Source organism: Gavia stellata, chromosome 4 (genome assembly GCF_030936135.1).
Source record: "Gavia stellata isolate bGavSte3 chromosome 4, bGavSte3.hap2, whole genome shotgun sequence".
NCBI classification, from domain to species: domain Eukaryota; kingdom Metazoa; phylum Chordata; class Aves; order Gaviiformes; family Gaviidae; genus Gavia; species Gavia stellata.
In genome coordinates this window covers 47174012-47199407 of record NC_082597.1, presented here as the reverse complement: position 1 = coordinate 47199407, position 25396 = coordinate 47174012, and the positions used below count along the sequence as shown (strand labels likewise).

Sequence of the window (25396 nt, the reverse complement as noted above, 5' to 3'; positions counted from 1 at the left end):
AATATACGATAGGAACCTCAGTCATTTGACAAAAGCTCACTGTACAACCTTACCTTATGTTGCATCATTTTGTCTCTCCAAGCTTTCTTTCCTTTCTGTAACTCATCTTCCATCACAGTTTGTTGTTTCTGCACAACAAATTAACTTAGATGAATATTGTACAAAACCTGGAACATCACAGAACACCCCCTCTCCAATCTCCCCCATCTTCTTGACTATCCAACAGTCCACTTTTGCGAATGCCTGAATTAAAATGAGAAACTCAGCTGTGTGAAGATCAAAATAAACAACTGGACACTCAGATCAGTAATGCAGATTTGGTCATGTTCTGACAGATGCATACCTTCAGAGAGCCAGCATCTTGGTACTGACCCAAACAACTGCCACCTTCCTCTCCAAATTCTGTCCTACTATTGAAGATAAAAACTACGCTTATGAAAGCAACATTCAAACTACAGGCAGATAATAGCAACATAACAGAAACAAAAGCTCTGAAAGTTGCATGAACAGTCCCCCTTTAATTGCACTGGTATGTTACTGATAATCATATAATCTTTCAAACAGGAATTTTGTTCAATAAAGTTAAAGACATTTTTTTCATTGAAATTATTTCTCAGTGGAAAATGAAAGTTCAAGTCTATTTTCTCACTACTTGCAAATAAATAGCATTTCCCCCCTCCACCAACATATTCTCAATCAGAAAAAAATTCCAAATTATCTGGAATTACATCTGGCTGACAATTAGCAGACAGCAAGTATCTAAAAAACAGAGGCTGATCCAGAACCACCTAACTCCTGGTGGAGAAGATAAATTGGTTAAATACACAGAAGTATATGAAGGAATCAGTATAAACAAACTAGCACTTCCAAGTTGCACAAAATCTCCCAAGTGCCTAAGCACTGCTTTTCATGTATGGTCAAAAGCATGCTGTTCAATAGGAGACTAGAAGTCTATATCCTTCTGCAAACCCCATGCAATGCTACAGGCTTGGGGAAGAGTGGCTGGAAAGCTGCCCTGCAGAGAAGGACCTGGGGGTGTTGATTGACAGCCGGCTGAATATGAGCCAGCAGTGTGCCCAGGTGGCCAAGAAGGCCAACAGCATCCTGGCCTGTATCAGAAACAGTGTGGCCAGTGGGAGTAGGGAGGTGATCATGCCCCTGTACTCGGTGCTGGTGAGGCCGCACCTCGAATCCTGTGTTCAGTTTTGGGCCCCTCACTACAAGAAGGACACTGAGGTGCTGGAGCGTGTCCAGAGAAGGCCAGTGAAGCTGGTGAGGGGTCTGGAGCACAAGTCTTCTGAGGAGCAGCTGAGGGAACTGGGGTTGTTCAGCCTGGAGAAGAGGAGGCTGAGGGGAGACCTCATTGCTCTCTACAATTACCTGAAAGGAGGTTGCAGAGAGGTGGGTGTTGGTCTCTTCTCCCAAGTGACCAGTGACAGGACAAGAGGAAATGGCCTCAAGTTGCGCCAGGGGAGGTTCAGGCTGGATATTAGGAAAGATTTCTTTACTGAGAGAGTGGTGAAACACTGGAACAGGCTGGCCAGGGAGGTGGTGGAGTCACCATGGCTGGAGGTGTTCAAGGAATGTGTGGACGAGGCATTGTGGGACATGGTTTAATGGGCATGGTGGTGTTAGTTGATGGTTGGACTTGATGATCTTACAGTCTTTTCCAGCCTTAGTGATTCTGTAAAACTAGTCTCCATCTCTCACCTCCACAAACAGTGTTCTAGCTACAGCACTATCAAAGTGTCCAAATGGGAACATGTCCCACCTTTTCTAGAGAAAGCAAACCATTCTACATCCAAAAATTATTTATGACATCAAAAAGCAGAGGAAGCCTAATCAATTTGGTGGCCTGTTGAAAAGGTAGCTGTCTCAGGCACTGAACTGGCCTTCAGAGATCAAAGGTATTCTCTATTACTAAGCCCTTCCTTAATTTTGGTGACTTGAATTACCTTGCTGGGACCAAGATGCTCACCTCTTCAGAAAGTTACAAATTAGTTACCTGAACATGTAGTGTTAATGCGTCTCCCAAAGAAAAAGAAATATTTAGGCTAAATAATAAAATATTGTGGCCCCACAAGTATAATGTATAAGGGTTACATTTTTTCACATCCTTATGCTCCTTTGTGGAGAGTTCTCAAATTTTATCCTTCAGTATGCACTATGCACTATAGCAAAACACTGCTAGACACTCTGAGAATGCAACCAGTCAGCATATAGAGTCATGTTCTGTTGTGGCAGAACTCAGTAGATTAAGCTTGACTCAGTCTGTCCGATACAGACACAAAAAAGGAGTATTGTAACTTTTACCCAGATGAAGCACAGCACCAGCATTTGTGAATGGAATGTTTTTGGTTCAGATTATTTCACCTGTGATTTTTCATCTAACTGTAAAATTGGGGTGGGAGGTCTAAAGTGAGTAAGTATTTCTATTAAGGCACACTGACCATTTTTCATTTGTAATTTAGCACAACTCGCATTTCCAGTACTTTGGCTGGTGTCATAATGTAAGAACTTAGTAAGGGCAAAGCCTAAAGAATGATTTAACATTTAGCACAACAAAGTCAATCATTGTTGATCAAAGCAGTTAATGCATAAAACCCAACAGATTGTATTTAAATATGTCTTACATCTCACTTTGGTATCACAAGTAGATGGAGTTCGGACAGTCAGACAGTTTGGGATAGTACGCTCTTTTTCACATTAGATCTTGAATTCAGATAGTCTAGACGGGAACAGATTGGGTTCAATATCATTAATTACCTTATGAAGAAGCTCTAACTTTATTCTTTCAGCCTCAAATTCCTCCAGATGCTGCACCCTTCTTACATGCTCCTCTTCATTCTGTTTTTCCTGTGCTTCCCTCTCAGCTTTCCACTTTTTCCTCTTCTCATCTTCAAGCTCCTTTTTTCTTTTCTCCCACTGCTCAAACTCTTGTCTATACTTTTCTTCTACTTCACGATGAGTAAGGCTTATGCTCATTTCAACATTAGCTATGAATTTGTAATAAACCAAGCAAACCTTTTATTTAATTTCCTAATAAGCATTGGGGGACAGTAAACAGTCTTAAAGTATTGACAAGAAAAGGATTCTGTGCTGATACAGCCAGCAATATATATCCTCAAGGAGATCAGAACTACAATGCAAGTCTTTTCTACCATCAGAGGTGGCCTATTATCATGATGCACACTTACTGACTCTGCTACAACCATGCTTATTCTACCAATGTATATTTCAGGACTACATTTTGGCTTCAGGATTAATGTCTTCTGTGGCTATCAGCAGTTTTACAACTCATGCACTCCACCCCAAAACATGCAAAGGCCATGGTGAAGGGAAACATTATTTAAAGCATTTTTGGATAGTACTTTTTGAAACAAATTTCTATCAAGACATTAAAGACTAGGATAATTTTGTGATCCTGAAATGAAATATAAGCACAGGCATTTGCTCGTGTCCAATTCACAATGTATTAAAATCTATTGCATAGTGTAACGTGTAATTCTTTAGAAGCAATGTTATGATACTCAGGAAAACAAAAAAGCAGGAAATAGTGATATGACACTAAAGATAAACTCAACCAAATGACTAATGCATTTGCTTACCTGTAGCAAAATGGTCATCAGTGACCACTTCATCACTGGCAGGCTGACTATTATAACTAGGTGTTGTAGCCATCTGCAAGTCTTCATTTTCAAATTCAAATAGTACCTAATATAGTTTGGTATTGTAATTAAGAAACAAGAAGCAAAATTTAAATGCAGAACATTATAAAAATCTTCCAGAACAAGGATAAGCTTTTCATCATATGACAAGTACAATAATACAAAACTTACTACTGCCTGGAATCCTTAGACATTGAATAATGCAAACATAACAGCCAAAATACTGTCTTCTAGAGTAATAAATATTGGAGTATTTCCCAAAATACATAATATTTCTATGTGTTTTTTTAATATACTTTACATTTTGACTTGGAAAAATGAATGTTTTGCATTTGTGATTTGTTTTACTTTCTGTAGAACTAAGCACTGTATTTATGCATTAATACCGTTATGCACATAGGGGAAGAACTAGTTATAGAGTAAATTTTTAAGAAGCCTATTTGAAAATAATGCTATGGGCATGAAGGTTTGCTATATTTCTTTCATTGTTCTTTATTGGCAAGAAGTAATCTGTTCCTGCTCATTTATCACCTGTTCATCACATGCTCGTGGCATATATTAATATTTGTAATGCAGCTGAAGTCACATAAAGTAATTGTGCTGTTCTAAACAATGGTCTTCTGAGAACAAAAGATCACGTTTGCAAAAGCGCTCACTAATAAAAGCCAAGCAACAAATTAAAAGTGATTAAATTAAATACAGGTTTATATTTTTCTAAGAACTTCAGCAAGTTATTCAGTCAAATCCTATGAAAATATAAAAGAACCCAGGTTCATAACTCTTGATTTGTCTTTGAAAGTTACAGACATTATTATGTTTACATTTTCTATAAAATAATGGAATATATTAGGAGCAAGATTAATAGTAGCACATCCTCCTGATCATCATAAAAAGAATAAGATTAGAGAAGTTTAAAAGTGTTATCATACTATAGAGATCATATTCTGCAAATAATTAACAATAAAGGATTATTCAGTTTTATTTGATATTGTTGATTTTTGTGCTCAGCATCTCAAGTACTGATACAGAGAATTTATTCCAAATCTTAAAACTTGTAGATATGGTGTATTACAGCTGATGTCCCAGTTCCAAAGAATGACATATATAAACTCATCTTAATACCTTATGGATAGTCTGACAGAAACAAAACTGAACACATCTATAGGTCTCCTTAGGAGGTCAACAAAGCAAGTGTAAGTTATCTATATTACTTAACAGAATTTTGTGCACTATAAATATTGTTTAAATAGAGAATACCCCTTTTTTAAATTGTTCTGGATCTTCATTATATTCAGGAACCAATCCCGTCAAGTAATCTGAAGCATGGCAAGAAACTACTCCATAAATGTTACCTAAAGATATACAAAAACAAATATATAATTTAGTACACAGAGAGAAAATCCCTTAGCAGTACTCAGTTTTGCTCTATACTGCTTAGCTACTATAATTCTTTAAAATAAAATAAAGCATTTTTTCCCTTTAAAACTCCTAAGCCCCCCCAATTTTACTTAAATATATATGGGAGTCATTTATCTACATTAAAAGCAGCCAATACGTGTAACTGGAACACACACAATGATATTGTAAGAACCCATTGATAGCAAATATGAAAGAGAATTCCACAGCACAGAACACAGCAGAACATTTTCTGTGTCGAAAAATACAGTAGAACTTGTATCAGATAGGTCAAAAACTGTCAAAGAACTACAAAAACAATGAAGAGTAAGTGTCCATTACAAAAAAAGGATAAAAAGAAACCTTCCTCAAGTATCAAAATGTACAGACAATATTGAACTTGTGTTCACAAAGACTGTTACACTAAGTAAGTAATAAACCCAAGATGATGTGAAAACTATAATGGAACAGACAATGCCAGCGCTCTGGCATATAAACTCTGAGCTTGGCTTCAGTCACACAGATGACACAGCAATATTGTTCCCAATTACAAGCTCATATCATTTAATGCTGGCTTGGATATCTCTAAAGACAGACTTTAAACATATCCTATGGGGTTCAGTTGTATCTGAACTCTTAACTTCAGTTCCTAGTGACTTCATTTTAGATTCTCATGAAGAGTCTGGCCAAGGTCTTGTCTCAGAGAATGATCCTGCAACTTGCCTTGATCTACGGTTTAGCATCAGAAGAATTTTTAGAAAAATTCAATTCATACTCAGATGTTATTCCTAGAAGACAGCATTGCATGATTTTATTTCTAGAGATTTTCAGCATGCATTCAGAAGCTGATGCAATAGGGTTTACTGCTTGCTCTACTTAAAAGTTTGGATTGTTTTACTGATAATTGTTAGTCTAACTTCCACTGGCAATACAAGGTGCACAAATATGTTAACGGTGATTCCTGCTTACTTGTAGTTTCTTCATCTTCTAAGTCTTGCAGTATAAGCTTTTCAGTATCTTGATTTCTGCTCTTTATAAAGTTTAAATAGGAGAGAACTGATTCTGGCAAGTCATCTGAAATCTAGAAAAACACGATGTTTCACATAAATTCTACATTTTTGTCTACAGCCAAGACCAGAGGTAAATACCTGACATGCAAGAATAAAGACTCGTTTTGGCTTCACCTATAAAGCACTGATGAAGATTTAGTAGCAACTGCTACCAAAATTGTTCCCAATTCCTACACTCTTCCCATTATCTTATGACCCACTGAACAATTAATAATTCTCGCTTTTAATTACATTCTGATTAAATTTTGATTGGAACACATTTTAGTAACTTATCTTCCACTATCTCCAAAAACATGTTTCAATTAACATTTTCTTTATAATCGTGTTGGACCAAGAAATTCAGAAAAATGTTAAGACAAAAATTAACGAATACCTATGATGCAGACGATCTTTTTCTTAAAAATGTTCAGACTCTTTCAAGAATAAATTAATTTTAAATTTACTAATGTTTAAAGTATGCATGTAAATCAGATGCTTCAACTTTCTTTACTACATAGATATTTTCTATTCAAAAGACTTTTACGGCAAAGATTTGGGAAAATGGACTGCCTTCTCTCAGATGTGTAAATTGAAGAAAACATTGCTGGCATTCAGCATGTGAGTGCATAAATAATTATCACTGATGCCTTTGCCAACCTTTATGTCATATCAAACACATGATTTATGGGCACATATGACCAATACCATCTACCCTAATATCCTACAGACCAATCCTTTTGCTACGAGTTTGAAAGATTAAACTAACTGAAAAGGACCCAAATAACTGATTGGATTTCAGAGGAAAATCTTTTTCCACAGTAAAGAGTCGTCCAAAAAAGAGGTCTTGAAGCACCCATTTATATGAAATTAGTATCAGAAACTCTTCAAACATAAGATAGTCTCTTGTAAGATCTAAATACAGATATAAATGAAGAATCATTGGTTTATACATTCAGATTTAATCTACCTCATTAGCTTTAATAAAACCTTCCAGCTTCTGAGGATTCTAAAACAAATCATTAACTATGAGTCTGATTTTCTCACTTAAGCAGAATGCTGATATTCATCTCTTTTATTGTCCTGTCACCATTGGAGGTTACATTTTTCATGAAGCAATACTACTGAGACCACTTTTCAGAAGAAATCCTCAGGTTAGGTATGTCAGGAAAAAGTTTATTCATCAGTTCAAAAGTTCATCCAATGTCCATACTACTTTCAAGCAGAAATAGAAGCAGTGTTAGCCTATTGAATACTTACTGTCTCGCTGTCACTCAAAGCTTTGTCTGATACCTCTGTGTCAGGATCATCTGCTTCAAAGGAAGAAACACTGATTCTGCTTAATTCAATTTCTATTTCTTTTTCAATTCCTTCAATATCTTCTGCCATTCTGCTTTCCACAGCGTCTTATCTGCTTACAAAGCTACACAAAGAAAATACTAACTTCCAGTACTGCATGAACCAAAATAAAGAGGGTGCTCATTTAGCCTAAGTTTATTCAGCTGTATTTATGAACAGTTGGCTTAAAACATGAAAAGGAAAGCAGAAGTTTGTTCTGAACACCTCACTCCATACCAACAAGCAAAAATAAGAAAAAATTAGTTTGTGTTAAGAGAATTACCCCTCAGTCTACCCCTCTAAATTTTGCAAGTGTTACCAAATTTGAATATTAGAAACCTCTGCCTGCTAGCTACTCCTTGTGAGCAGTATCAGTGCTACGACCTAAGCCTCACAAGGGTTTTTTTCCCAGCCCTAATAGCTGCAAAGGCAAAAAAAAAAAAAAAGCAAGCCTCAAACAATAAATACATATTAACAATTACAAAATAAGACTAAGAATCCAGAAAGCAGTTGATGAAGTTGTAATGATACAGAGAAAGCAGTAAGAAGTGGCCTAAGCCACAGAAGTACAAGACTTGTAGATAGATCCAGGCAGAAGGGGGAGGTGTCCCTTGCTGTCTCCCCCTCCCTCCGCAACCCACAGCCCTCTCCTCACCCCTAGCCCCAATTAGGGGACAGGGGAGGCAGCCCAGACCCGCTCTGTCAGAGGTAGCGAGCAACTCCTCGTCCCTCGCCAGCTCCTGGAACAGGAGAAGGGACACGCGGAGCGCACCTCAGCCGTGAAGGCGCGAAACCGTTCCTTGCTGAGAGAAACTACACCTCCCAGAAGGTCTCGCGGTGGGGAGGCTGCCCGCCCAGCGCCGGTTCCCGGAAGGACCACAGAGCCACCCCTCTGCATGCTGGGAGCTGTAGTCCGCCCCTCAGGGCACCCATAGCCGTCAGGTCTCCGCGATCTACTCTGTCTAGCTACTTACTCACTTCTCGTTCAGCCGAGCTTCCACCGGCGTCCCCGCCTTACTGGCGCCTCCGGAGACCGACCGCCCTGAAATCGCGCAGCCCCCGACCGCCCCTGGTCAGGCCCTCCGCGGGGACGACGAGAGCCCCTCCACCGCGCTGTTAAAGCGGGAGCGTCACCACGGCAACGGGAAACAGCGGCTCGGAAGGCAAGCGGGAGGATCCAAACTTCGCGAGCTGTTGGCGTTTCGCGTCGGGGGGGGGGGCGAGTGACGGCAGCTGCGTCGTGGTCGTCAGCGTGGGACGAAACACCTCGTAGCCCGTTTTTTCGTGTGTTTTTTTAATTTTTTTTTTTAAGTAACGGACTGGAACTTAGTGTTCAGAATAAATTGGAATCGGCAATTAATCGGAAAAAAAATTAAAAGCAAACTAACGACAAGATATAGTAAAGGCGGATTAAAATGCCGTGGTTTTGCTTCCTGTTTGCTAAGAGAACTCCAGGGCCATGAAGAACGAGAACCTGCCAGACATCCCTTCTGCGCTCACACGCGGGGGCCCCGTCGTGGCGTGGAAAGGCCGGCGGTCCGCTGGCCTTTGGGGGCCGCGGGGGCTTGCCGCCGGCCGCGGGGCAGGGGGAGGCTGGGCTCTGGGGGGTTAGCCTGGCCGGGCCCGAGGGGTGCAGGGCGGCCGGCAGCTCGGCACGTCCTGCCTCCTGCACTGCGGGCGGGGAACAAAAAATAATGGCTCAAAAAAAAAAAAAAAAAAAAGATCAGAGGAAAGCACGTACAAATTATCTGAGAGCTGGAGGAAATGTTCAGTCGGAAAATTAAAGACTCCACGCAATTCAGTCTAGCGAAAGTCATACGGGGAAGGGACGGTGCAGACAGTATAATTTTAGCGTGTAACAGTGTTTATAGGGAATGCATCCGTCCCTAAAGTCTGATTAGGAATACCAGGTTGCAAAGACAGGTGTAATAGAAAAATAAGAACTGAAAGGTAAAGACAGGTTTTACATAGAAAACGAGCACTTTTGTGAGCAATGGGAAGGATCTGCTAAGGACAGTAGGGTTTTTTTCCCATCTCCTATCATCTTTAAAATAAACTGAGTACCTTTCTGACTGACTTACGGATGTTAACCACAATATATTGGATTCAAGGGCAACCGTTCACCATTTTCTCACCAGTGTTATGGATGAGTAAGACATTTAAATCTTAAAACAATGGAAATTCATCCATTTGAAATCCACCCTGCGATGTCTCGTACTTTACCGAATCGCGTAACCAGTGAACTTTTCAATGTGGTCAAGCCTTCAAGTGCTGAGTTGAATGTGCACTTGATACTTGTTTTGTAATGTGAGTTACGCTGTCATGCAGGCACCGTGTCATGCATTTAGCAAACAACTTTGCCAAGAAAAAAGACATTTCTCTAGGCCTGTCACCTGTAACCAGGAAGTCAGAGCCGATCAACAGAAAAAAACTCCTCTGTTGTAAGGATGTGGTTAAGTTGGACTTCAGGAAGAAACATCATTATGAGACAGTGCTCTTTAAGGTAGGACGGAAATATTCAGAGCTGGTAAGGATTTTCTTGTGAAGTAACAATGTAATGTAAAATGTACATCACTTTATAAAGGTAATATTTCTGTTTTTCAGATAAATAATTGAAGATAAACTGAATTATTGTTATTATTAAAATGGCTCAAAATAAAGCATTGAAACCACATAGTTATTAAAACAGAACTATTGCAGATGCCAGTTTTCAAGTGAAACCGTTCAGGGTTTTTTACTAGAACAATGCATTGCGACAATGTTTTAATACATTCTGGTTTTGAAAATTCTGATGAAGTTTAATTACTCTTACAAGTAGTGGATCTTCTTCAGGGAAAGTGCAAAACCAGTTATCTAATACAGTCCATAAGTTTACATGGTGCATTATTGACTCAAATCCATTGCGGAGCTAGTTTGAGAAGCTTATAGCTTTCTTCATTCTGCAATTCAGCAACTAAAGATTTATAATCCAGGCAATGAGGATCTTGACAGGGCAGGCAAAGCTTGTGTTTGCAGAGTCTTTTCTTCTAATCAACAAATTTGATACATATGTAACATGTTTTATATGTAAAATAAGTTGTTAACGCAAGATATTTTGTGACTGCAGAAGCTTCATCTTTGTCTTTTTTTTCCTGTTTTACAAATAACAGAAGACGTAACTTCTTATTGTAATCAATCTGTAGTAATTCTGACAGAAGACAAGAACAATTCCTTTCAAACATGTCCCTGTGCATTAGAAAATACTTTCTGAAGAGTATGGCTAAGCTGTTTGTGTTCACGTGTCTGTGCACATTTATGCGCCTGCCTGCTTTACATGAGAAGCACAGGACAACTGCTGTCAGCTGCCATTGGAGAAACCATCTTCTGACACTGCTCTTGGACTCCTTTCAGCTTGTATCACAAAGCCAGTCAGACCAAAATGCCAGAGTATGTTTACAAAAGAGGCAAGGCAGGTGGAAGGAAACATGAAGTGGGGGACAAATGTATGAGTTTCGCTCTGCAAAAAACTCGATAGGCCTTGGTGGGAGCATTGATCTGCTTCAGGGTAGGAAGGCTCTGCAGAGGGATCTGGACAGGCTGGATCGATGGGCCCAGGCCAATTGCATGAGGTTCAACAAGGCCAAGTGCCGGGTCCTGCACTTGGGTCACAACAACCCCACACAATGCTACAGGCGTGGGAACGAGTGGCTGGAAAGCTGCCCTGCAGAAAAGGACCTGGGGGTGTTGATTGACAGCCGGCTGAAGATGAGCCAGCAGTGTGCCCAGGTGGCCAAGAAGGCCAACGGCATCCTGGCCTGTATCAGAAATAGTGTGGCCAGCAGGAGTAGGGAGGTGATCGTGCCCCTGTACTCAGTGCTCGTGAGGCCTCACCTCGAATCCTGTGTTCAGTTTTGGGCTCCTCACTACAAGAAGGACATTGAGATTCTGGAGCGTGTCCAGAGAAGAGCGAGGGTGAGGTGAGGGTGAGGGGTCTGGAGCACAAGCTTTATGAGGAGCAGCTGAGGGAGCTGGGGTTGTTCAGTCTGGAGAAGAGGAGGCTGAGGGGAGACCTCATTGCTCCCTACAATTACCTGAAAGGAGGTTGCAGAGAGGTGGGTGTTGGTCTCTTCTCCCAAGTGACGAGTGACAGGACAAGAGGAAATGGCCTCAAGTTGCGCCAGGGGAGGTTCAGGCTGGATATTAGGAAACATTTCTTTACTGAGAGAGTGGTGAGACACTGTAACAGGGTGCCCAGGGAAGTGGTGGAGTCACCCTCACTGGAGGTGTTCAAGGACCGTGTGGATGAGGCATTGTGGAACATGGTTTAATGGGCATGGTGGTGTTAGTTGATGGTTGGACTTGATGATCTTACAGTCTTTTCCAGCCTTAGTGATTCTGTGATTCTGTGATAAGATATGGTATCCAATAATGTGCTAGGGTCCTTTCCTGATGAAATATGCTGAACTACACTCAAGACGTGAATGCCCATGTGACTTCACTGTGGTTCTGTTGAGGTTTGCAAGCATTTGCAAGGGCAGTAGAGTTGGTACTCAGGTTCCAACGCACTCTTTGTGTGTATTTCATGGGTAGTTGCTATGGGCAGAGTCTCTGGTTGCCCTTCCATTGACTGAGTGCCCACTTGCTATTGATGACTAATGAAGTTCATCTCTTGATTTAGTTTCATTTGAAAGGAATTCAACTTTTTACATACTGTTACATTCCGCAATAAAAAATGGAGGAAAAAAGTAAGTGGGGGTGACTGCGAGATTCACTTCAACAGCTTGAAGTGTACTCCAGAGTTTAGTGCAAGAGAGTTGGTAGCACTGTTTAACAGCTCTCATGGCTTTGCTAGAACTCTGTGCTGGATTGCACTGAAATCAGTAGGCTGTATCTGCTGTTTTCAACAAAAATTGAATCAGGTCATGTAGACAAAGGAGGGCTTATATCTTTACTATGGTTCTCTGTCTTCATTTCAGCTGGTATCCTTAATTATTAGTAAACTAAGCGTATTGAAGAATATAAGGACAAGTCTATGCCAAGCTATGTAAGTCTTGCCATCTCTGCAACATAAATCTTCCTACATAAATGCTGCCTTCAAATGTCTTTAGTAGTTAAAAAAAAAAGGCTAAAAAAAGAAATACGTGTGTGCAATATAACATTAGATACAATTGAGACCAGACACCATCTTGACGCTTTTGCTGTTGCCAGTATTTTTTGTTCCATCTATCAGGTGACTGCTTAAATTTATAAAACATTATCTGAAGAAAATAAATCCCATTGTAATTCATAGGCTTAGTTATATCTGTTTCATATTGAACTGAATATATGATTGTATTTTCAGCTGTGATTCAAACCTGAAAACTGAAGAATGAAAATAAGAGATAAAATACTAATACAAAAGTACTGCTTAAATGTCTTCAATGGAATTTTCTTGGAAAAATTATGTTTTCTTTTTATTATTTAGCAGCTTCAAATTAATTTTTTAAAAATGTTTTGCATTAAAACAATAATCCTCCTTTTTTTCGAGGTTCTGGGTCTTATGCTTTTGACATTTGGCCTGTGACTTTTCTTTGATAGAAACAATTTATTCAGTGTGTTATGTGAGTATAAAGAATTTTTGTTTTGTTTCAAATGATTGCAAGATAAAACAACAGAAACAGTTATGGAATTTTTTTTTCACAAGGTGGCAGTATTGGATTGAAATGCATAGATTGTTTTTTTCTGTTGTGTGTATTTTCCATCATTAGACAGTACGATTATCAAAATAGATGAAAATATATATATCAGTATATCTACAATTTATATATGATTATAATTTCTACAATTTATTTATTTTTCTTGGTGTACAGTTTATAGATGAATCACTGAAATATAAATCATCTCTATTGATATTTTCTTTATGTAGTTTACCAGACTGCATTTGGCCTGCATTTGACAAGATTATAGATCCTTTAGGTGGGTATTTGGGTGGAATGAACACAAGTTGGAACTTGGGCCTCTCCATATAGATATTGCTTTTTCCCAGAGTGTCTATCAAATTGTTTCACAGAGAAGTAAGTTTTGGGTCACAGACATAACATTTGTGCTCTTAAAGAGTTGTCTGCTTTGGCTGCACCAAGGAGCATCAGTTCCCAACTGATGGGAATCATCCAATACAGTAATTCGGGGATGAAGCATTTGAGATGGAAGTAATGAAAATCCCTGCTGCTTTCCATATCTATGCAGAAATGGTTAAAGTGGAAAGGCAAAAGTGGCCAGTCACAAAGAGGGAGGATAGTGTTGAATCTGAGTCTGGATTTAATGAGAAGTATATCTATATCCACGTAGGATTTGTACACGTGCTACTGATTTTTGGCAAACGAAAATTCTGTGAACTTGAAATTGTTCTCTGATTTCCTTGTGAGTGGTTCACATTGTTCAATTGAGTATGTTCTGTTTACGTCTCGTATGTTGTTACCGTCCTCTGAATTTATGAAAATATATCTTTTTCTTTCTATGACTGTAGATAGCATAAGTAATAATAACACCCTTTTATCATTCTACTGTTTCCATCCTTTCAGTAATGGCATTGCAATGGTTTAACTGTTTTTCTGGAACGAGTTTTGTAAGTGGAAGTCTCAAAAAAAGAGAGAAGTGGCAGTATGAATGCACTGTGTTACAGTTTCTTCAGGCAAGAACCAGCTAGTGGCATATATTTCTTGTATGTTACTTGGAATTGGATCTGTTCTTACTTTTACATTATCCGTGGGAGTCCCTGGAATTGTTAAGGAAATCAAATGTCTACTAGTTACAGTAAGCGTAAATCGGACTCCAACTTTCTTGTGAAAAGGAGTTTTGTGTGCATGAAAACTGTGATCCTGTTTTGATGTTGCAATTTCCACATACAGTACTTAACAAATCTGATGATAGAAAGGTATTTTTCGATAAAGTCCTGGCTCCAGTGAAATCTGAACAAAGCTGAAGATTCTTCCATATCACTGCATGAATGTTTTCAGTGACAAAACACTTGCAGTTTGGTGCAGCAAAGATTTTAACCACTTCATTTATTAACTTAGAGTTTTAAAATTAATGTAATATTGAAATTATGCACAGTAACTATCTCTCAGTATGCACTCACATGCTTAGTATGTGCTGAAAAAATAAAGAAAAGCCTGCCAGAAGATACTGCAAGTTGAAGGCACAAGTAGCTACAGTATGGCTACAATATCGAAACGGAGAGTATGGTTAAAAAGCTGTTACCTATGTAGACCTACCTGGATACTTGATAATTATATGCCATTCCTGCTTTTTAAAGGAAGAACACTTTGATTCCTGAAAAATTACACTATAACTATACATTCTTATGATCACTTTGATTACCTTTGATTTCCTTTGTCTTTTGTTTATTGTCGCCCTTTTTGAGCACTCTGTTTTAGACTATGTGAAGGCCGAAGCAGAGAACTGTTCTGCTGATTCAGTTGTTAAGCACTACAAATATCAACCGGCACAGCAGTGAGAGGAGCCCAGGTGCTATAACGAGAAATCCTGTTCGTTCTTCCTTCCTGCTACTGCCCTAGGCATGTAGTGTTTGCCTCACTATTATTACATGATGAAAGAGAAAGAAGTGTCTCATTTCCAGCTTCCATGGAGTTATATAATATCACAATATCCAGATACTGTGGGTGAAAAATTGGTCTCGCTGAAAATTAACAAAATCAACTATCTTTTTGTTTTGTTTGTGTGTCTTACAGCTCAAAGGAGTCATCGACCAGGCGTGAGACTTAGGTACCATGATAATTCAAACAGGAAATAAGGAAATAAGAGTTTTCTTCAGTGGAGCACAGCTGTTTAACAACAGCTTTTGTTCTTCAGTTCCAAGAAAGTTATGGCTTTGTCTTTAAGCCCAAAACATTGAGTTGTGCTTTGCCTAAAGCCTGCTTCTTAGACTATGATATCACTTTCTGAGGGTTTCCAGGAAAAAATATTTCTTATTTTTTGTTGGAATGACTCTAAATAATAATCATGAAGGGTTACACATGAGCTTCTAGAATTTTTTATTGCATTACTCACTTGTTCAATATAATGTTTATACGTAATTTGGGGGGGAGGGGTTCAGTATATGCATTTTCAGATCCTGGTGTTTGTTACTCAGATGGCAATATCGGTGCTGATACTCATGAAGAAAGAAGAGGTGTGTAAATAAATTATGTGAGACTGCTGATAATTTCAAAATAGTTTCTTGCAATTAATAAAAAAATTATAATAGTTCTCATTGTATGCTGTATCACCATTTGTTTGAACTTGAGTATTCTACATGTCAACCAGGCATAGCAGAAGATGTGGAAAACTTAATTTGAGGAATTCAGCATGGTTCAATAGTTGTAAAGGAGAGTGTGTGGAAATACATTTCCAGTTTCTCCTCTGCAACAAAACATACTGTTCCTGTTCAGGAATGTGGAATCGACAGTGTAAGGGACAGCTTAATTCCTTTTTGAGGAATAATCCAGAAAGTCCCTCTTTCCTGGACATCAGCAGGGGTAGGAGAAACCATTAGATGCTAAGCTGTGTCTGCTAGCAGGTGGTAACAGTAGTCAGTCCACTGTGCAATTGATAGTAAGAGTCATTGGTGTCATGGAATGAAAAGTATGCTAATAAATGACTAATTTTATTGTTTGTGCCTGTATTTTAGGTCCAAGTAGAGATCTAATATAAGGAATATGTATCTTTGCTTTTAACAACAGGAAGCAACAATGAATACCAACATAACTGTTGTCGCTAGTAACTGACTGCTTTGAAACTTTATTCAGTCATTTATTTTTCTACATATAGCAACTCCAAAAGCTTGAGCACTCCTCACAGTATTATATAGAAGGTAATCTGTACGGAATCCATACTGCTCTGGCTGCCTCCCTATTCCATAATTTCAAAATCTATGGTTTGAGAAAATCTCCCATGACGCTGGTCTCATAAGGGTCACACAGTTCTCCAAATCATGCTGCTATTGAGGCAGGGTACACCACAAATAAATTAGTTTTACTCCATCAAAGTGAATCTAGATCATCAAGATTTCTTCATTAAATGTTAATTTATAATGATGGAGTCCTCCCTGTTTTATGTGATGGTTTTACACATTGAAACATTTGAACTGTCAGGAATGATGCATTCTGGAGTCAGCTATTTGTTCTAGGAAAATTGGTTGAAAGATTGCGGTTAAATTTGTTTTATATCATGTAATTGCACTTGATCTCAACCTTAATTAAGTGTTGCTGGAGTGTAATAAATGATGGTAACATCATCATTCACTGTGCAAGCTTTTGAATTTTGTTTTTAGATAGGCTGTAGCAAGGGGAATGAGTTGGAGAAGCCTATTTTTTTTTCTTGTTTTGTAATGAAACCTTTCAGTGTCCTAGGAGTTTGCGTCTGCATGTATTCTCTGCTATACTCTCTATAATCACACTCTTCGTGATCAGCTTGTCCACTTCAATTACTGTTGAAGGTGTATTTTAACGGTCTGTGCAAGGATGCCTAATCTAGGACCAACATGACCTGCTAAATCCCCTAGCCCAAAGCAATACATGTCCTGGTCAGACTGTACGGTGCTCACAAAAGTTTGTATCACATTAGGTGTACAGTCAATTTTTGGTTTGTGCTTATTATATGGTGCTGTGCTTATTAAAAATAAATACGAGAGGTATGATTTAGTATTTCACGACAGATCAGGTGCATCTAAACTATGTTCCCTGGCTCTTCTGGCTCCATTTGGGCTAATCACCTTGTGTCTCCCTGTGCTAGGTATGTCATTTGAGTCACTTCATTTATCTTCCCCTTTTGCTTTCAACTTTCCCCTTAGTGCAATGGCTATGACATGTCTTAGATCATATGTGGCAAATTGATTAGAGTGCTGCTGCTTGCAAGTAACCCTTGAAGAAACCTGTATATCAATAAAAGATCAAAGATTGTACTATCCATCCACACTCTTATCAATATACATATACCAAATGCTATAAATATTTATGAACAGGTCCACAATCAATGGAACAACAGAATTGATGATGTTATTTCTGAATACGGGAATGAGAGTCTGGCTGAGCAGGAACCTGCATGGAAGATTCTGAATGCTGTGCAGCACAATGTAAGAAAAAAACCCCACAAAACATCACCACCAATAATACTGCATCAACCAAAAATGTTTATACCAATCAGAACTTAGTTTAAAATAACAACTTCTTTAGTAAAGGATTAATTTTTCAAGATCTGCTGCTAATATCTGATGTGGGTAGGCAGATTCCTTGCTGTTATATGAATTATTATGGATGAGATTAGGCTTTTGAAGGACTTGTCAATGTATGTAAGAGCAGACAGTTCTGGTCACTGAAGTTTACTGCAGCTGAAAAAACCAATGAGTTTCCTAATATCTTCGACAGTGCTAGATATCATAAAACACTTGGTCTGCTTAGGTCTCAAGACTGACCTGAACCATGGACAAGCAGAGATGCTATGAGATCAAAGCAGAGCTCCTACTGTGAGAGCATTTGAATAGGTATTGCACTGAGAGTCTGTCAGAAATAATGCTTGAAGGCTCAAATGAGCTTGCAAATCAATACTTTTGGCACACATAATTATTAATCGTAAAAATTTTTGTGGCCTGGCAGCATGTAATTTGTTTCCTTTTTCAGAAAAGTCCTTTAAAGCATTTGTATAGGATCAATTATTTTGGAAGTTGCTAGCAAGGTTTCTGACCAGTGACCTGCCATGCACCCTTCAGATTGATTCTGCGTTATGAGCTTTTAATTACAAACACTACAGCTTAACAGTTTAATATGGTTTAATATGCTTATCTAGACCAGCTGTGAGTCCCTTAATATGACTTCTTGCAGAGGTGAGTTACAGTTCTTGATGAACGTTGAAGATAATTTATGATTCCAGATAACTCACAAAGCATGTATGTCTAGACTCAATATTACAAATGCATTTGTAATGTATATTTAAAATCTGTTCTTTGAAAATCCAGTTGTCTCTCATTGCATTCATGATTTCTCTAGTGATTAATGGTGACCCCATTATGTCAATGGTGTGCCTAGACTATGTGCTGTTATACTTGAGCTCAGTTTTACTGAACTGTTGTGGGAGCACAGCTTTCAGCAAAGCTGCCTACCCACCACCTACCCTGGTGCGCATGTTTAAATTGTGGCAGATCTCAAAGTGCTGTGGATACTTTGCTGTTGGTATCTAAGCCAGATAAAATATCAAATCTGCCAAGGTAACTGTAATCACCGTTTGAATGAAACACTGCCATCCCCAAGTCTTGTGTTACATGCTTCCAACTCTTTACAATATCATTGGCATCTGCCATGAGAAAAATAAAAAGCCTAAGATCATGAAAAGTATTAGAGAAGAACTATATTTTTATATATTTGTGGTAATATTTAATGTACTGCTTAAAGCTGATTTTTTTAACTGAACTTACAGAGTTGTTGAAATTGAATGTTTTTACAGAGAAAGGACAGTTTTGTCTAAGTTTATATAATTTTTCAAAATTTAGAAGCAGTGTAACTTGGATTGACTCTTCAAAATGCGAAAATGAGGTGCTTTTGTTTATCATCTTGGAGCTAAAATATGGCAGACTTTTCATTCCACAAAACATTTCAAACATTTCTGAAGTTACATCCTGATTCAGAAAGAAAAACTGCTGGAATTACCTACATGACAAGAATTCCATTCTCCAAGCTGTTTGATGGTTTGGTTTGATTTGTGTTACTGGTATTGAAATAGATTATTGGGAAGAGCTAGCTGATAATCCATTTGAACAGGACACAGTATTTGCTTTGTGCTTCAAGTCTGAGCTATTTGTTCACAAGAGATCAATTGCTGCTAAAACACAAGTTGGAATAGGGAGACTTTCTAAAGATCTCTTGCTAAGAGCAGAGAATTTTTGCAAATATGACATGAGAAGTGACAAAGAAATAACTAAAATTTTTCAAAATCTGGTCCTTATTTAAGTTTCTAGATCAGAGTAAAACAGACAGTCTGTGTTTTAATTTTTATTTATTAAAATATGGTTTATAAAATCTGTCCCCATTTACTGCATTCATTATGAAACAACATTCATTATGTTGTTTCAAATAATGTATAGTTTTCTTTCTTCTTTTCGTTGTTCTTCACAGTGAGCATATCCTTAATATAGTTTACCGCTTACACACAATTTCTACACTGAAATTACTTTGGAAGATTAAGGGTGATAGTCAAAATGTTTTACTTCAATCTGGGTTTGCAATTTTTTCTTTTTTCTATTTACATGTGTTCTAGAATAATTTAGAGTCTAAAAGATAGTTCCTTTCAAAAGTATATTTTAAGATCATATTGTTCTTAAGGCTGTACTATCCAGTGCGTATCATGGGAAATGATACATACACAAGGGTGAATCATCCCCTGCAGAAACCTCCCTACTGAATACAGAGGGAAACTATCTAGCTAATTTAATCAAATAACTAATAGCTGGCACTCGTTGGGGTGAAAATTCCTCTGTGTGACAGTCTTTACAGGTGTTGAAGTTACCAATTTACAGGATTTCTATTCTAGATAGAATGCTGTGGAAGATACAATGTCACACAGTGGGAAAGGAATAAAACCAAGGAAAATACTACTCAGATCCCATGATCATGTACAAAATCCAGTCTGAAGAAATGGTTTTGTGATGTCCCAAGGGATTCAACATACAGTATGGTAAGAAATTGTGCTGGTTTTGGCTGGGATAGTGTTAATTTTCTTCATAGTAGCTAGTATGGGGCTATGTTTTGGATTTGTGCTGAAAACAGTGTTGATAAGCAGGAATGTTTTAGTTACTGCTGAGAAGTGCTCACACAGAGTCAAGGCCTTTTCTGCTTCTCACACCGCCCCACCAGTGAGTAGGCTCGGGGTGCAAAGAGGCTGGGAGGGGACACAGCCGGGACAGCTGACCCCAACTGACCAAAGGGATATTCCATACCATATGATGTCATGCTCAGTTTATAAACTAGGGGGAAAGCTGGCCGGGGGACCACTGCTTGGGCTGGGCATTGGTCGGAGGGTGGTGAGCAATTGTTTTCATTTAACTTGCCTTTCTTGTTTGTTGTTGTTCTTCTTTTCCTTTTCATTATTATTATTATTATTATTATTTTATTTCATTTCACTTATTAAACTGTTCTTATCTCAACCCACGAGCTTTCTCGCTTTTACTTTTCCTATTCTCTCCTCCATCCCATTGGGGCAGGGGGGAGTGAGTGAGCGGCTGTGTGGTGCTTAGTTGCCAGCTAGGCTTAAACCATGACAGAAATAAAAAAAATGTCTTGAAGAATGTAACTTTTGCTACTACATGGACTTTGGAAAAAATATACAAAACATGTTTTCTACCAAGTCTTGGCTTACAAATGCGAAAGTATTAATAATATTCATTGTTTTGTCTTTGGTCACTCTGAAGCCTTTGTTTTTACTCGTTAGGTGTCAGTCATGTAAGCAATTCTAAATTAAGGATACTTCAAGAAAACAGGAGTTGTGCCTGATCAGTATCACAGGGACATTTAGTAGTGATTTAAGAAGTAGTAAGCATCTTGGCATTCAGAAATCCATGCTGTGCAAATCAATGATGACAATGGAAAGAGACAGTATGTAAAAAGTATACAGTACATTTTCCACCTGTAACTACTATTCATTACTTGCAGAACGTCAGCAATGTCTCCACCTGTTTGTATTATCTGTTTCCAGAGCATCTCCTATACTTTACAGGATAAGAAGAATGAGCAAGGCATTGAAATACGAGATGTGTTTCCTGAGACCAGTTCATGTTAGCATTTACATGTCTTAATATCAAGGGACCAGTTTGCATAGGACCATCAGATATCATCACCTGAGCTGGTGCAAAGTGATACATGTTATTCTCTTCTATAAAGCCTCCAGTGCTAATAGGACTGTGCAATGAGAACAAAAATTCAATAGGCTAAGGTTGTTTCTTGACAATGCAGGACAGTAAATAATAGAACGGATGTTGTCAAATGACATCTGGTATTGTCTTTCTTTGCTCATCAGTTTGGAATTGTTCCCTGTTTCTACAAACCCTTGTCATTATTAAAAGATCACTTCAAAGTATAGAAACCATTTATTTATATGTTTTATTATATTTATAGCTATTTTAAGCTGTGTAATAATTTATTATTTATTTTAAAATGCAATATAATAAGCACAGACTGTAATTTGGAAAATATGCACGGCCATTTCAGGATGTGTAATGCATGAGAATCAGTGAAAACTTGAAAATACTCTTTCAAGCATTTACTTGTAAGGTAATCTCTCAGTTATACTCACACAAAAACAAATTCCCTTTTGATTAAGTCACAAGCTCTGAAACATTTCCATACAAAAATATCAGATTTACTTAAGAACAATCTGTTTAGTTCAGATAATTTTTAAAATGCTATAGCTAACTCTCCACAGTACACATTACTGATGTATTTGCTTTCTGGCAAGCAAATATCAGTACCCATCATAACATGCAGAAAGTGATATTCTATATATTTAAAAAGTATGTTCTTACAAAGATGCAATATGAATTCAAAAGTTGAAATGGTTTTTCTTGAAATCTGTTCATCTGTACTTGCTTAGGGATGTGAGGAATATTTAAATACATGGTTTGAAAACAATGTTTTGATCTTAACTGCAATTACTATCAGCATGCTAATTACACAGGTAAGAGTACTTTTAAGCAAAACCCCACAAAATATTGATATTCTGCTGGGGGTAAAAATCAATTCAGTGCCATTTGGCTTTGGCACGCTCTCCGAAATTTTGTAAAGCTTTCCATCAATTTTAATTAGAAGTAAGATCAAGCACTGTTTACCAACAAACTCCCATATATGCAAGCACCAGCACAGATGTTGGTGTCCAAAGTTTGTGGAATAAAATGTTTGACCTGACTTGTGCAAGCAAACAGCATTGCAAGGACAGGAAGTAGTTAAAGAGAATGTAAAATCTATGGAGCAAAAGACCTCTTTTGTCCTCTATTTGTACAGAACCTAGTCCATGAATATGCTAAATCAAACAATACAAAATCGTTTAACCCCTCCCTCCGCATATCTATGAGAAAATTTTGTTGGGTAAACAGGAATAAAGCTTTCAATATCAAAACAAAGTCATATGAGTAATGGCAACAAGAATTGATTTTTCGCTCCACAGACACCCTGAAGGTTGAGTACCATCAAGCAGGCAGAAGGATTTTTGATATTATCTAAAATTATGAGGTTGAAAATGAGATCAGTTCATTTTTACTCAGAGAATTAAAAGTATGACCTGTTTTACCTCTTCCATATGTAGTATCTTCCCATAAAGGTACGTAGTAAAAACATTCCGGCTATGGAGTGGGCCAGTTCAGTAACGAAAATGTTTCTTACTCATACTCACCTAATCCTCACTAGCACAGTACATGAGTGTCTCATGATCTTAATGTACTATCATTGACACGTTCTTGTCAGGTGGGAAAGAGCTGTTATCCCCATTCAAGAGGTTAAGACCAAGAATCATAGACCCATAGAATCATTTAGGTTGGAGAAGACCTTTAAGATCATAGAGTCCAACCGTATTTGGATTCATAGGGCACTGAAACACTTAACACTTAACTGAATTATGTGCCAGTTGAAATAGATTTCAAGATACTTCTGTGGATGTGGGCCCAAGTGACTTGCTGGAGGTCACACAGCAAGTCTGTGCCAGAGCAGAGAATTCACCTGTGTCTTCAGGCACAGGTCCTGATCATCCTCCTTTATATCCTTCTACATTGTCATTCATAGGAGTCAGGTTAGCAGTCAGATTGACTCAGTCATGAGTGAGTATCAACACTTTCTTTGTTATTTTTTAACTCACCCTTTCTCCTTTCTCAGATACTTTTGATCACACTAACTGGTCAGCTATTTAAAAACAGCAGAATGAATATTTGGCCAAATGAATCATGAACTCTTCTGAGCGTTGCTGTGGTGCAAGAATTATCTGATCCGTGCCTGTGACAGTCAACAAAATTACTTCCACTAAAATTTGCATTGGGCTTTATATATTGTAATCACTAGGATATTAACATTTTTGGCTTTAATATGTTCGTTTATTGTTCATGGCTATGAAAATGGAAATATGCTACAAAATTATGTATATTAAAGTCTGAAGTACTATGCCATTTACTAGCTGGTTAATAAAACTTCCTGGTAAGCTGAATACTAGTTTTCTGAGTCTCCAGAACAACTTGTTTAGAGTGTTGTAAACAGTACTGTATAGTATACTGCACTTTAAAACAGAAGGAACCTTTTATCAGGTTCAGTTGAGAAAAAACATTTACTAAACATTGCTGATACTTCTTTAGGCTTTCCTTTCTTTCCTTCCAGTCCTTTTCTGTTTTGTCCTTGTCTGTTGTGAAATTTAATCTCCAAAAATTTTACTGAGTCTTATAAATATTGGGCTCTTATCAAGCTCTTTTCCAAGAAGGAGATATCTTCCGTTCTTGCTGAATGGCTCTTACCATTCATTTGATTAAATGGCTTCAGTGGTTTAGGTGGAGTAAGCTTGAAACCCTGAAACATTCTTTATCCTCTGAGCAGTGAGCTGACCTGAAATATCTTGAGGAAAACTGAGGAAGGCATGGTATTACAAGTGTAGGTATATCATTGTTAATTATTTTTTGTCTAAAGCTTCCCATTTCAGTAATCCATTTTCTGATGCTTATAAGTTTGGTGACTTCTTTTTATTTAGTCTAAAAATTTTCCATTTCAAGTGCCTGCCACAGGCTGAATTTCTTATTTAGAGAATTTCAAATAAAAGAAATCTGTCAATTCAGAGGTGAATGGCGTGCTTGGAACAGAATCTGAATTCCAAACTTGTATTTTTTGTTCTGACACCAGCAAAAATCCAAGGAACACAGCAATGAAGTCTCTAATCCCACTCAAAGGTTTATCTGCATTAAGAATGTCAGATACCCGTTACCTTGATGTCTGTGATGGTTTAAGAGATTTTAATCTTATTATTGATGTAATTCAGTCTGAGAATACAATCTGAGGAGGATATTAAATAATAATAAATAAACAATAGTTGTTTTCAGTAATCTTCATTTTGCAATTTACAGAATACTTCAGAAAAATAAGATCAAGAATCTGAATTTTATTTCATAAATATAATTCTAAAATATAAAGATAACCTAATTTAACAGTAACAAACACTACGTATAAAAATCCCAACAATCTGGTAAAATAAAAAAAGCTACTTTTTCATTAGAAAGTAGATTCATTTCATTGAATAGGTCTGTCATACAGAGCAGGATATAACAATTATTTTTCACTTACTTTTTTCCATGTGTCTAATATTCAACATGCAAAATAAATACAGAATTGTAGAACCATACAGTAATATAGGTTCAAATGGACATCTGGGGACTACCTAGTCACAGAATCACTAAGGTTGGAAAAGACCTGTAAGATCATCAAGTCCAACCACCAACTAACACCACCATGCCCATTAAACCATGTCCCATGATGCCACGTCACGCGGTCCTTGAACACCTCCAGTGATGGTGACTCCACCACTTCCCTCGGCAGCTTATTCCAGTGTCTCACCACTCTCTTAGTAAAGAAATGTTTCCTAATATCCAGTCTAAACCTCCCCTGGCGCAACTTGAGGCCATTTCCTCTAGTCCTGTCGCTAGTCACTTGGGAGAAGAGACCAACACCCACCTCTCTGCAACCCCCTTTCAGACAATTGTAGAGAGTGATGAGGTCTCCCCTCAGCCTCCTGTTCTGCAGACTGAACAACCCCAGTTCCCTCAGCCGCTCCTCATAAGACTTGTGCTCCAGACCCCTCACCAGCTTCATTGCCCTTCTGTGGACACACTCCAGCACCTCAATGTCCTTCTTGTCGTGAGGGGCCCAAAACTGAACACAGTATTCGAGGTGCGGCCTCACCAGCGCCGAGTACAGGGGCACGATCACC

General features: G+C 38.1%; 2 protein-coding genes across 2 annotated transcripts in view; one reads left to right on the top strand and one right to left on the bottom strand.

Annotated features, from left to right (window-relative positions):
- LRRIQ1 (leucine rich repeats and IQ motif containing 1) overlaps positions 1-7504 on the bottom strand; it is a 111626-nt gene extending 104122 nt beyond the window's left edge. The window contains 6 exon segments of the mRNA XM_059817104.1: positions 54-128; positions 2767-2996; positions 3609-3714; positions 4926-5020; positions 6033-6144; positions 7370-7504. Of these exon segments, the coding sequence (XP_059673087.1) occupies positions 54-128; positions 2767-2996; positions 3609-3714; positions 4926-5020; positions 6033-6144; positions 7370-7498 (747 nt within the window). The 5' untranslated portion in view covers positions 7499-7504.
- A 3371-nt stretch (positions 7505-10875) lies between these two features.
- Positions 10876-23382, top strand: TSPAN19 (tetraspanin 19). Its single transcript, XM_059817363.1, is given in 9 exon segments — positions 10876-10899; positions 12768-12859; positions 12953-13026; positions 14088-14218; positions 15522-15596; positions 17427-17537; positions 19985-20128; positions 22040-22123; positions 23311-23382. Coding segments are annotated over 9 exon segments (807 nt in total).
- Positions 23383-25396: the final 2014 nt, after the last annotated feature.